The following is a 14,038-nucleotide window of genomic DNA, read 5'->3' on the forward strand; positions in this document are numbered from 1 at the left end:
GCCTGCCAATATTCTGGGTAGCAACTGCTGCAGAGAAGTTATGTTTGATAAGGTCGCCGTCTCGCCTTCATTAAAAATACAGGTCTGCTTTGCTCTTATTTTTCATTTATTTCTTTATGTTTTACAAAAGCTGCAAACATCGGACTGCTCCAAAACACGTGTAGCCTCGACATCTCCCAGCCCCCCCGGGTCTCGCTGCGGCCACCCCCGTTATGGCGGAAGCCCCTCGAGCCGGCCGGATGTGAGAGTTGCGTTACTGCGGTTGTTGTTCCTCCTCCTCCTCCTCCGGCGGGACTTCTTCTACGTGTTTTGCTGAGGGGGCGCCGCTAATGGACGGGCCCGGCCGGGGGCGGGAGGTGGGGCGTGTGCGTCGAAGCCGGGCTGTTTTCACACGTCGTGCCAGCCATGCCTCGTATTATTTACCCCGGCGTCCATAGTCACGCAAATGAATCGAACAATGCGCATCTCGCCGAGACCCCCCACCGCAGACCTCCAGACAGGCCATCTGGCGCGCCATAGTAAACCGCAGGCTCCGCCTCTCTGCTTACATTCTCCAATGCGCCATAGCAACCGCGGCCAAGCCCCCTGTTCCCGCGCAATGTTCCCATCCTTATAAGGCCGGCGGAGCGTAGACGCACGGAGACGTCATCACTATATGTAAATGAGTTTGATTGAAGAAAAAAAAAAACAACCCTGCTCTACTCTGAAATGGAGGCGTGGACAGGGCGCATGCGCACTGCCGCCACAACTCTCCAGTCCCGTCGGCGAGCGAGCGAGACATCAACAAGAGAGCGGGTTTCGGATGCGGGCTGGTTTTCCTAAATACTCACGTCGTGCCTGCGCTTTGTCCCCGCCGCTACTTTGCAGCAACTTCCGGCAACTTCCAGCAAGGTAACCGATGCGACTCGTGTTGATTTGGCCCCGCGCTTCAGCGGTTCTCCGTCTTTGCTTCGGTCTGGAGTTGCGTGTTTCGGTTCTGCAATTCAAAACAAGCGGTTGCCTGAGAACAATCGCTCGTGCGGGGCCTAGCGCTCAACCTGCCGCCGCCGCCGGGCCGGGACCAAGTCCACCAGAACCGCTCCGTCCGCCGGGGTCCGCTGCTGTAGCGTGCTGCGTGCCGCTGCAGTGCGCCGGTTCGGGTTCGGGTCGGCTAAACTGCGCCTTTTGTCATGCCCGCGCGGTCCATGGCGTGCGGGGTTAAGGGGCGGGGGGGGCGGACATTTCCTTTTCAACTAAGTCGGCTATTTAACGACGTCGCCGCCCTCGTACCGCGTTATAACGCATCCGTGTCCGTAGTGCGTCTGCGGTGGTCCAGCAGCCGTCCGGACGTTCAGGACTCGTCCCCAAAACGACACAAGTTGGAGCCCCGCGCCTCTCACGCCCACCCGTGTCGGGAGGTGCGCTTCAGCACGCGGTCGCCGCTGTAAACAAAATCTCGCAGCAAACCCCCATTTTGAGCCTCGAGCGCCCTCATTAAAGTGGGCTGATTAAAGCAGTGGGCGTTAATCGGCGGCATTTACTGGGAAGGGGGCGAGCGAGACTCTTCGCTGCACTTTTGAAGCGCGGGTGGAGAAGTTGGTGCGCGCGGCGGCTGGAGGTGGAGTGCTGCATCACGCGCTTCTGCAACAACAAAAGACTAAAAGCTCCAATTACGCCACGGCGCGCGCTCGCACGCTTCCCTCGGACGGGCCAAAGGTTCCGCTTCGCGAGCGTGGCGGCTGTATGGGGGGTGGGGGTGGGTGGGGGTGTTATTAATATTCTTATTGTCCCGAGACGAAACACGGGGCGCCGATTCTAAAATGGTGCGCAAGGAGCTGCTCGCGCGGCGTGCCACGCTTCCTCGCAGAAGTGGGCGGCGGGCACGCGGCTTTCATTTCGACGGAAAGCCGCGTGCCCTCGCCGATAGCAGATCGATACCAAGCACGTGTCCTTCTGCGAGCGGCTCCTTGCTGGAGATTAAGCGGGCAGATTTTCTTATTTCGGCTTTTTAGTGAAAATCGCCCCCCCCACTGCCTCCGCCTTCCATGTGGAGTTACGTCACGCACTGTGTTCCGCTGCTCCACATCGACCCCGTTTACACCCGGCTTTAAAATGCGTCTTTTGCGATCGGATCACAGGTGAACGGCGCCAAATACAAGCGTGACCACCACCAAAACGTCTCGTGAACCGGTTACTCAAACCGCTTGCCGAGGTGGTCTGGGACGCATTTGACCACATCGCTCATGTGGTGTAAACGCTTACATTTGACCACATCGCTCATGTGGTGTAAACGCTTAATGCGTCCTGATGCGTCCCCGACAAGGCCCAACAGGAAAATACGTCATCAACGCAGGATGTGGTGGTTGTTTTGGTAACTGCGCGCCAACTTTTGAAAAAATGGAGAGAGGGGGGGGGAGACAGAGAGAGAGAGAGACAGAGGGGGAGAGAGACAGAGAGAGGGGGAGAGAGAGGGAGTGTACGTGGTTGGAGGAGGACAAGTGAGACGAGATGCCCGACCTCCATCTGGGCGGAAGAATCAGTCCGTACATGTATGTTAGTGCTGAAGCGCCTTCAAGCATCGGCCGTTGTTTTCACCGCTAGTCGGCAAATCTGGCGCTTGACTGAGGCCCTTTGACCTTGTAGCGGAAGTGACGTAACAGTAACGAAATCTTCGGAGTACCGAAATGTGATCACAAGTGGTCAGCAGGACGCATTTGGAGACGCATGGTAGACACGGGTGTAAACGGCGACGTGTCTCGCTGTCCACTTGTGATCCGACCGCCCGGAGCGCATTTTAAAGCCCGGTGTGAACGGGGTCGTTGCGGCGCTGCGCTGCCAGGAGACCCGGACGACTGACGGCAACAAAAAAGGAAAAGCAGTGTGGGGGCGCGGCTCCGGGTTTGCCGCAGTTCAGGTCCACATGTGCTATGTAGATTTCTCCTTTTGCCCGGCAACATAAATCGCGAGTCGTCCGCGTTTAACCCAGCAAGGCCGACGGCGCGCGAGCGGGTGCTGCGTGCTGCGAGTCGTGTTTCTTCCGCTTCTCTTACTTTTGTTTGTCTGCAGCACCCCAGCTCGTGCAGCGCGCGAGGCTTTGTGAGTGTGACGCTTCCTAAATGTCGAACCGTTTGCAGCTCTGCAGCAGCAGAACGGCGTCGTGTTTCTGTCGTGCGTCTGATGGCCCGGACCCAGAACGCCGCGCAGCGCCTCGCAGCGCCGCATGGTGGTGGTGGTGGTGGTGGTGGTGACATGATCTGTCTGACGCCTGTCTGACTGCTGACCTACTTCCCTCATGTGGGTCAGAGGAGCAGGAGGAGGAGGAGGAGGAGCAGGAGGAGGCTATAGCGAGACGCTCCGACACGGTCACTTTTATTACACGTTTGGACTTGGGATTCCTGACCAGCCCACTTATCTCAGAATGACGTAAAAACACCGCCTTACTTAGAGGGGCTGATTAGCCTATTAGCTCGCTGATCCTCACGCCAACTGAAGCTGATCAGAGGAAAACCTCAGCATCCACCCTCCCACGAGGATCACGTGGTTATGCCTTCTCACATCAGGAGTTTTGTTTTGTTTTTAGATATTTTTTTTTTCTCCCCAATTGTATCCGGCCAATCACCCCCCTCTTCTGAGCCGTCCTGGTCTCTGCTCCACCCCCTCTGCTGCTCCACCCCCTCTGCTGATCCGGGGAGGGCTGCAGACTACCACATGCCTCCTCCCATACATGTGGAGTCACCAGCCGCTTCTTTTCCCCTGACGGTAAGGAGTTTCACCAGGGGGACGTAGCACATGGGAGGATCATGCTATCCCCCCCCCCCCAGTTCCCCCTCCCCCCCCGAACAGGCGCCCCGACCAACCAGAGGAGGCGCTAGTGCAGCAACCAGGACACATACCCACATCCGGCTTCCCACCTGCAGACACGGCCAATTGTGTCTGTAGGGACACCCGACCAAGCCGGAGGTAACATGGGGATTCAAACCGGCGATCCCTGTGTTGGTAGGCAACGGAATAGACCCCCACGCCACCCGCACGCCGTTGGAGTTATGATTTTGACCAATTCACTTATCTCAGAACTGCATAAAAACACTGCCTTGCAAGGGTCGATTAGCCTATCAGATCTCACCGATCCTCACATGAAGTTGATCAGAGGAAAACATCTGCATCCAACATCCACACGAACATCACTTGATCATGCCGTTCCACATCATGACTTTAAGCATTGTTTTGTTGTTGACAGATGTTTGGCTTTCACAAGCCAAAAATGTACAGGAGTTTGGATGGCTGTTGCATCTGTCGTGCAAAATCGTCCAGTTCGCGTTTCACGGACAGCAAGCGGTACGAAAAAGACTTCACGAGCTGTTTCGGGTAAGAGACACAACAGAGGATGTGATGTAACCCTAGCCTGACGGATAACCTATCCTGTCCAACTACCGTACTCTGCTGCGACACATTTCTATCTCTCTCTCTCAGGCACAAGGTTTATTGATTAACGGTTGCATTTTCCCTCATGTTCTTGAAGCTTGTGTGAGAGTCGATCTGGAGAAATCTGTAACGCCTGCGTACTCCTGGTGAAGAGATGGAAAAAACTCCCCGTGGGATCCAAGAAGAACTGGAATCATGTAAGTCACTCTGAAGTTGTCCCATGGTATTGGATGTGTGTCCTGCTCCGGCCATGTCTGCCCATAAATTACCATCACTTGCTGTTCTAAGAAGGTCAAGTAGTGATGCGGTTGGATGACAGGAATATTCCTCATGCTGCCTCTTGCAAATGAACAAATTGGAAGGGGCAAAATGAACCTTTACACTGGACAATGTGTCCTTTCTCCATGCAGGTGGTTGATGCAAGAGGAGGGCCAAGTCTGAAGATGACCTCCAGGCCAAAAAAGATCAAGTCCCTCTCCAAGAAAGCGAGGCCGAGCCAAATCAGCAGGCTGCAGAAAGAGCTAAAAAGAAGCAGTCAGTTCCGTTCTTCCAGTACTTGTTTAGATTTTGGGTGTAATTTTGATCGTGCTGTTTCCACTCCACACTTGACTCTCCCTCCACATAATGCGGACTGTATTTCCCACCAGATTCAGATGCCCACAGCACCACGTCCAGTGCTTCTCCAGCTCAGTCTCCCAGCTACAGCAATCTTTCAGATGAGGGCTCAGACTCTGAGCTCAGCCCGGGTTCCAGCCGCTCCCCCGTTTTCTCCTTCCTAGATCTCACCTACTGGAAGAGGTAGGTCAGCACCCTTCCTCGTCAGTACATACAAGCTGGGTTAGGGCAGACAAGAGGTTAAAAGTGGGCACAGCCTGATGGGGGTATCTGCAACTGCTAGAGTAGCCGCTGATATGTCTATGGGACCACTTTCAGTGTTGGGTGTTGTTGAGCAGGGCCTTATGAACTTTGACCTGTGTAAGGAATTACATGCACATACTAAATAATTAAGTCACTTTGATGTAGTATTTCAAAGTTGAGAACTTCTTTGCCAAATTAATAGTTTGGCCTGTTATGAAGCTTGAAAAACTATGATGGCCTATCAGTGGCCTAGGTGCATAAAGATGAAGGCCTCCTGGATTGGTCGCATGCCCACTTTGCAACATGTGGTGCATGTAGTGGAAAAAATAGTCAAAGCAGATAGCTACTATTCTCATGTAACCACTTGGTCTAATTAAAATGAAAATTACATGGAGCATCAACCTCGTCAATTATTGTGATGTGTCTACAATAGGCATTTGGATATGTTGAATTCAGTGCAATGCCCTCCCTTGCTACTCCTCGTCTAGGCAAAAGGTCTGCTGTGGAATCATCTACAAGGGCCGTTTTGGGGAAGTTCTCATTGACCCCCATTTGTTCAAGCCCTGCTGCCGCAAGCAGCAACGGCAGCAGCAGCAGCAACAGGAGGAGGAGGGGTATGAGGAGGAGGAAGAGGAGGAGGAAGAAGAGGTGGAAGTAGAGGAAGGGCAGGTGGGGGAGGAGGTGCAAATTGAGGAGGCCAGTGGGAAGAAGTTCCAGATTGAGCAGGGAGTGAAGGAAACGCCAACCGGTGAGGGAAGCAGCGCAGAAGCTCCTCAGCTACACGTTACCATGACAACACCTTCACCCAAGAAGGTGGAGGAAGAGGGGGATTGGTAAATGTGGACCCCCCCCCCTTTATGCACATCTTTGAGGAAGTCTTGGGGTGCTTTTGTTTTTATAAGCACTTGCAGAGAGAAGTGGCCTCAGATTGCCTTCAATCAAAGAGCAGCTGAAAATCCTTGGTCTTCTACATAATATTTTTGTCAGTTTGTTTATTTGATTGTTTATGTTTAAGTGATAACTTATGAACTCCCGTTGTCCCATGTTGTCTGTTTTGCTTTTTTTTATATTTAATATTCTTCCTTTCCTATTGATTGAGCATCGTCCATGGTGTTATATCTACTTAGGACAAAATGCTGGAACTCTAGTTTGCCGGTACATTGAGAATAATTCATTCCAAAATGTGATACCCATTTTTAAAAAAAATGCTAACTTGTTCATCTTTCTAATTTTTAAAGCCAAGGTGAGCCCGCTTGAACAATGTTGGTATTTTGGAGGTAAAGGTGTGAAGGTGACAAAAATAATGCGATAAGTCATACTTACAAAAACAGTTCAGATTTGTCTAGTCCACAGCAGACGTCACTTTGTGTTGAAAGATTGGACTTGGTTTTGGAATGAAGCTCTGCATTTACAGATCATAGACATGTACAGTGAGTAGCCTTTGTGTTTGTACCTGTAAATATTTACATCCAAAATGAGCAAACTGTTTGTTTAGACTGGCTTAGCTTGTATGTGAGTCACATGTGGGTCCCCTTTGAAATAAGGCCTATTCACAGCACCAACAGCAAATACACCAGCCTTAATTATGTCGTAGACAGTGCTAGTGTTGATCCTGAATTGGTAATAAGAAACAAAAAGGGAAAATCACTATATTCATTGTGGCCTCAGCAACACATAGTGCATTTTGCATGAATGGTGACAAGCCCTCTCACCCAAAAGACCGAAAAATCTGATGCATGAGTCTAGTAAATTGCATGGCCTTATGAAAATTGTAAATCTTATTTTTATTTTTTTGATCCATTGCTCTGAAGTTTTAAATTATTTTTATATGTGAAAAAAGAAAATGGAAAAAAAAATAGAAGAAATAGTGTCTTTGCATCATAATACAACACAATACAACAACAAAACGCATCGATCGGTTTATATACATTCAGCAATATCAGCCGTTTCTGCCATTCCCGGATCAGTAGAGAAAAAGACTATACAAGTTGAAATGCTATGCCATTGCCTCTTATATACCACAATGGTGTTGTGATATATCGCCTAATAATACTTTATTTATCATATTAAAGCCAAAGCACATTTAAATTCACCCAATGTCAAATCAGTGCAGGATTTTATGGACAATTGTGCTTGTCCAAGGTCATTTCTATGTATTTTATGGTTTTCTAAAAAGAACACTAATAAGACATTTCTTAATTTGTTGTCGTTGGGATCTGAGGGTGTGTCGTGTACATATGGGGTGGGGGTTAGGGATGTGGCTTCTCTATGGGTTACTTTATTTATTTATTTTATATTTATTTGTATAACTGCATCCCCAATTACAAGTTCAAGGCTGTGAACTCCGTTAATCTGTAGTGGTAGTATGAGTTTTGTACATTGGTAACTGATTCAAATTAATTCTCACACGGGCACTATTTAACAATGCCTTGAATTACCAGTTGTCAATATTTGTGAAACGTCGGTTAAGTATTTATTTACACATCAGCTGAATTGTGTGGAACTTAAATTATTCTGTACCATCCCTTTGGGTCTGTATCACTTAGTTTTTAGACTACAACCAAGCTTTACTTTTCACCGTTCACTCTTTAGTCTACTCATGTGACATAATGATTTACTGATAGCTGTACTCTTCAATTTAGTGCTACTTGCATGTATTGTAGCTATGCATTTTATCTAGCCTACAAGTTAGACAAAGCGGTTTTGTATTTTTTATACATCATGTAATTTTTTTACTTGTCCCTTAATAAAAGCAATTTTGTGAGTTTTCTGGATTTGGTGTTTTTGAAGTCATTCTAGATGTGAGCCCAGAACAGAGGCCGGTCATCACCATGATGCAAACCACGATTTGACAACATGAGCTATAGTTGTGTAATATCAGATCTGACTTCATTCAGACACATGGGTCCATATTTAAAAGAAAAATACAACCCAGGACAACAACACGAGACTACAGCTAACAGCAGTTCACAGGTCCATAGTGATCAAGCCCTATACAGCCGTCTGCTCCAGGGGAGCGAGAGCCGCGCCTTGTGTCGCTGTGTGCAGGCTCCGTTAACAGCGTTGTAGTTACATTCTTGGAATCATTTCATCCACGGATACATTTGTACATGAAATGGCTCACCGCAGCACGACAAGTGGCAACATTACTGGTCACCAGCATGTGACTTGCTCTCGCCCATCTTGCAGGCTGGAGCCAGACTGGATGCGTCATGCTGGGCTACCTGCAGCCTTTTCATTTCCGACTTTAATAGTTCATTTGAAAGAGAAACTATATTCACCGAGTATAACACACTCGGTGCCGAATTCCATAACGACAGTGGTAATATATTCATAAGATATTGGTGACATATTGGCGTGGAAGACGTTATATCGCAGCAGAGGCTTGACACGCGTCGGTAAGGCGCGCGTGGCGCGCGGCCACCGCGTCCTCGCGCCCGCATCTTAACGCACCTTTCAGGCTCGTGACTCCACTCTTACTTTAACATTGCTGCAGGTCCACTAAGTTGTTCTGATCTACAACATATCAAAAGAGACGAGCGACGGCTCGTACGCGCCCCACCGGATGTAAAGCGCGCTGCAGAAGCCGGAAGTACACGAATGAGGCGGAACTAACACCGGAAATTAATGCCGTGTGACTAGAACAGGTTTACAAACAAGAAAGTGTCGGGTTTTTTCCCTTTAGGCTGTCCGTGTTTTCAAATCGTCTCGCAAGTCCGCTGCAGGCGTATATCATAAGTCCCCGATTTGCACAGTTTGGAGCTGACGTTAACAAGAGCGGAGTAAACGGGGGGTAGGTACAAAACAGTCCGGTAGCCTGACTGTCTGGCATCAGGTAGTTCCATGGTGACGGCTCATCCGCACCGGTAGCGAGCGACCCGTCTTACGATCCCCGTTACAGCACGCTGCCATGCTTTTCTTACAGCACGCTGCCATGCTTGGATCACAGCACGCTGCCATGCTTGTATCACAGCACGCTGCTATGCTTGTATTACAGCACGCTGCTATGCTTGTATCACAGCACGCTGCTATGCTTGTATCACAGCACGCTGCTATGCTTGTATCACAGCACGCTGCTATGCTTGTATCACAGCACGCTGCCATGCTTTTATTACAACACGCTGCCATGCTTTTATTACAACACGCTGCCATGCTTGTATCACAGCACGCTGCTATGCTTGTATTACAGCACGCTGCTATGCTTGTATCACAGCACGCTGCTATGCTTGTATCACAGCACGCTGCTATGCTTGTATCACAGCACGCTGCCATGCTTTTATTACAACACGCTGCCATGCTTGTATCACAGCACGCTGCTATGCTTGTATCACAGCACGCTGCTATGCTTGTATCACAGCACGCTGCCATGCTTGTATCACAGCACGCTGCCATGCTTGTATCACAGCACGCTGCCATGCTTGTATCACAGCACGCTGCTATGCTTGTATCACAGCACGCTGCCATGCTTTTATTACAACACGCTGCCATGCTTGTATCACAGCACGCTGCTATGCTTGTATCACAGCACGCTGCTATGCTTGTATCACAGCACGCTGCCATGCTTGTATCACAGCACGCTGCCATGCTTGTATCACAGCACGCTGCTATGCTTGTATCACAGCACGCTGCTATGCTTGTATCACAGCACGCTGCCATGCTTGTACCACAGCACGCTGCCATGCTTGTACCACAGCACGCTGCTATGCTTGTATCACAGCACGCTGCTATGCTTGTACCACAGCACGCTGCTATGCTTTTATTACAGCACGCTGCCATGCTTGTATCACAGCACGCTGCTATGCTTGTATCACAGCACGCTGCTATGCTTTTATTACAGCACGCTGCTATGCTTGTATCACAGCACGCTGCTATGCTTGTATCACAGCACGCTGCCATGCTTGTATCACAGCACGCTGCCATGCTTTTATTACAACACGCTGCCATGCTTGTATCACAGCACGCTGCTATGCTTGTATCACAGCACGCTGCTATGCTTGTATCACAGCACGCTGCTATGCTTGTATCACAGCACGCTGCCATGCTTTTATTACAACACGCTGCCATGCTTGTATCACAGCACGCTGCTATGCTTGTATCACAGCACGCTGCTATGCTTGTATCACAGCACGCTGCCATGCTTGTATCACAGCACGCTGCCATGCTTGTATCACAGCACGCTGCCATGCTTGTATCACAGCACGCTGCTATGCTTGTATCACAGCACGCTGCCATGCTTTTATTACAACACGCTGCCATGCTTGTATCACAGCACGCTGCTATGCTTGTATCACAGCACGCTGCTATGCTTGTATCACAGCACGCTGCCATGCTTGTATCACAGCACGCTGCCATGCTTGTATCACAGCACGCTGCTATGCTTGTATCACAGCACGCTGCTATGCTTGTATCACAGCACGCTGCCATGCTTGTACCACAGCACGCTGCCATGCTTGTACCACAGCACGCTGCTATGCTTGTATCACAGCACGCTGCTATGCTTGTACCACAGCACGCTGCTATGCTTTTATTACAGCACGCTGCCATGCTTGTATCACAGCACGCTGCTATGCTTGTATCACAGCACGCTGCTATGCTTTTATTACAGCACGCTGCTATGCTTGTATCACAGCACGCTGCTATGCTTGTATCACAGCACGCTGCCATGCTTGTATCACAGCACGCTGCTATGCTTGTATCACAGCACGCTGCTATGCTTGTATCACAGCACGCTGCTATGCTTGGATCACAGCACGCTGCTATGCTTGGATCACAGCACGCTGCCATGCTTGTATCACAGCACGCTGCTATGCTTGGATCACAGCACGCTGCCATGCTTGTATTACAGCACGCTGCTATGCTTGTATCACAGCACGCTGTTATGCTTTTACCACCAATCTTAGTTTTTGTGGATTTACAAAGTAAGTTTTATCATTGCATGCAAAGCTAAGGTGCTCATTGGTGCAACTAACCTACCGACATGGACATAGCTATCGAATAATTGGTTCTCAGTTGGGTTTTCTCAATAAATTCCTAGTGATTAGTTCAATAACATATTCGTATGTTAACTATTTATAGATTAGTGGCCTGGTCATGGAAAACACCTGGAAAATGATAAGATTGGTCAGATGTCCTGGAAATGTTATTGATCTCATGGAAAATTGTAAAGGTAGCGGCCCCTAACGGGAGAAAGTAGTAGCAGCAGTAGTAGAAGAGATATGGCATATTTAACCATATTTTTAGCCGCTGGGATTGAATATCTGTGCTTGAAGTTTTGTTTTTTTGGAGGGGGGGGGGCGGGATATGTCCAGTGACTAGCGAAAAGTTCCACAGTCCATTCAGAGACTATTTAGGTTTAAAGTGATAGTTAATATTGAATATACCCTTCCATGAGCAACAGCTGCCATGTTCATCCAAGAAAAGGCCACAGAAAACATTGTTAAAAAGTCCTGGAAATTGATTTTCTAAAATGAGAGGGAAATATGCCAAACGCTAGATCTGTGATTTCGATTCACTGCCTTGGCCATACTCTTACTAGAAGGTTGCCCTTGCAGCATTATCAACATGGCGGAGCCTACGGCATCTGAAATATTCTGCAGCAGGATGCTCAGCATGGTAAACTCTGAGGACGTCAACGCAATCATTCAGGCTCAGAGACACATGTGAGTACCATGCACTAATACAGCCTTTTAATTTCATGCACATTTAATTGGTTTTCCTATGGCAAATGTACAAATTGACCACATTTCAGAAGTTAAAATGTGAAGATGTGCTTTAAATTATCATTCTAAAACTAGGCTGGACCGGTTTGAGAAAACGAATGAAATGCTAATAAACTTTAACGGACTGTCCAACGTGAGGCTGCAGCAGATGAATGAGCACTTCCTGCTCCACACACGAACCCTTGTGGAGATGAAGAAAGATCTGGACAGCATCTTTAGACGAATCAGGTAAGTACAAAGTGTTTTCTTCCTCTGTCGCTTTCTCTCACATGCACATTTTCTTTTCCAATTCTTGGTCTCACTTCTTTTTCTGTCTAGGACATTAAAGGGAAAGATTGCTAAGCAGTACCCAGAAGCTTTCAGCAGTAAGTTAGCTTCTTCTTTGCATATACCATATCCTTACCACCTAACATTGTCTTCACCATTCTTCAGTTGGTCTAGACATGAGAAAATTCACCATTAAGGGTTTTTTTTTTATCCCATAGATATCCACGAGTCACCGATCTTGGAGGATGACGATGATGAGTTTGACCCAATACCACCCAGTTTTGCCACAACAACCACTACCGCCACCTCAGAGCAGAGCACAGAGTCCTGTGACACAAGCCCAGATGTTGTCTCTCCCACTGTAAGCCGATGTTCTGAAGATCTCTCTCAGGAGCCACCAGACACACCCACCTCTGACATCCCAGTGACCGCCATACTGAGGGATGAAGGCCCTGACTCAGTGCCTGCAGAGTAGAGGGGCATGTTTCTGCAGCAGTCACTATCTTTTGAACCTGACCTCCCCTCACAATTGCACTGTGCTGTCTAAATAAGGGTTGATGGATGGTTATGGCATCTTTCAAGGTCCCCAAACCTAAGATCTAACCACGAGATTTTTTTTCTAAGAAGAAGTCACACCATATACTTAATTTTATTTTGCATAGAAGGTAGAAGAAGTCTATTTTTGCTTCTATGACATTCATTTAATTGTCTGTTGATAGTATATCAAGACATTGGGATAGCATATCTTGCAAAATTATTCTTGACATGGACTTAAGCTGTTAATTTGAATGCTTTTGGTTTATATGCTTGTATGTTACATGCATGTTTGGCCCAAAAAAAAAATACAGACGGTACTTAAAAGATTTTTTTCCAAACAACTCTGTATTACTGACATCGAATAGGGATAAATTTCCTCAGTAATCAAGCAACATTAAACCTTTCTTTTTCACATTGGGAAATAAAGTAAACTCAAGCTACCCATTTCTGCCGATAGTGAGAGCTGTGCTGGAGAGCAAGCATTTATTAACATGGTCTACAGCCTGCCTGAATGTGATTCGTGTTTAGAAATAATGTACATATTTTGATCATTCTCATCTTTTCCCCACCATATTATTTCAAGGACACATTTCAGCAACAGACATGTTTGCTAATGCATACATGAGTCATAAGTAGCCTTTGGTGATGTTGTATTGAGATGAATAAATTATTCATATTACTTGTGTTAATTTCTTGATTACATTTTGGCCAAATCATCTCTACAGTTATACCTGAGGGAGTAACGTGAAGTATTCCTGGGAAACGTGACTGAGGAAGAGAAATAAAACGCTCGTGGCTGCACAAACAAGCCATGATAACAAGCTGAACTTTGATTGTAATACCAATTTGCTGTGCAAAAAGAGCCAGCAGTGGCTTTTTTGTCTGAGGAAGCTGGCTAAGTTGGGTGTCGACAGGTCCCTGATGACTTTGTTCTACAGATCTTTTATTGAGTCGGTTATTACTTTGTCTTTTATCGGTTGGTATGCCTCTCTCAACCTTCAACAGAAAAATGCACCAACGAAGGTGATCGAGGTGTGCAGTAGCATCACAGGTGTCTGTCTGATTTATACAACAGAGATGTTAAGGAAAGCAGAGCCCATCCTGTCCGACAGCACCACCCACCACCACCACCCCCCCTGCACCTAGAGCTTCACACCTTGCCTTCTGGTTCCCGCTTCAAATACCCAGTAGTCAAAGCCAACACATACTACAGACACTCCTCCTTCCCCTCAGCCACGTCACTGCTACCCTGCAGC

At 48.0% G+C, this 14,038-nt stretch overlaps 2 protein-coding genes across 2 annotated transcripts; both read left to right on the forward strand.

Annotated features, from left to right (window-relative positions):
* The first annotated feature begins 742 nt into the window (after positions 1 to 742).
* On the forward strand, positions 743 to 8,026 carry LOC130114180 (SIN3-HDAC complex-associated factor-like). Its single transcript, XM_056281984.1, has 6 exons — positions 743 to 891; positions 4,217 to 4,344; positions 4,499 to 4,598; positions 4,812 to 4,935; positions 5,049 to 5,199; positions 5,748 to 8,026. The coding sequence occupies exons 2-6, from the start codon at positions 4,217 to 4,219 to the stop codon at positions 6,094 to 6,096; spliced, it is 852 nt and encodes a 283-aa protein (XP_056137959.1). The 5' UTR covers positions 743 to 891; the 3' UTR covers positions 6,097 to 8,026.
* An 880-nt stretch (positions 8,027 to 8,906) lies between these two features.
* kxd1 (KxDL motif containing 1) lies at positions 8,907 to 13,419 on the forward strand. Its single transcript, XM_056281985.1, has 5 exons — positions 8,907 to 9,052; positions 11,810 to 11,918; positions 12,054 to 12,206; positions 12,297 to 12,343; positions 12,464 to 13,419. Exons 2-5 carry the CDS (start codon positions 11,821 to 11,823, stop codon positions 12,718 to 12,720), a joined length of 555 nt encoding a protein of 184 aa, XP_056137960.1. The 5' UTR covers positions 8,907 to 9,052; positions 11,810 to 11,820; the 3' UTR covers positions 12,721 to 13,419.
* The last annotated feature ends 619 nt before the right edge of the window (positions 13,420 to 14,038 follow it).

This window comes from Lampris incognitus, chromosome 6 (genome assembly GCF_029633865.1).
Source record: "Lampris incognitus isolate fLamInc1 chromosome 6, fLamInc1.hap2, whole genome shotgun sequence".
In the NCBI taxonomy this organism is placed as follows: domain Eukaryota; kingdom Metazoa; phylum Chordata; class Actinopteri; order Lampriformes; family Lampridae; genus Lampris; species Lampris incognitus.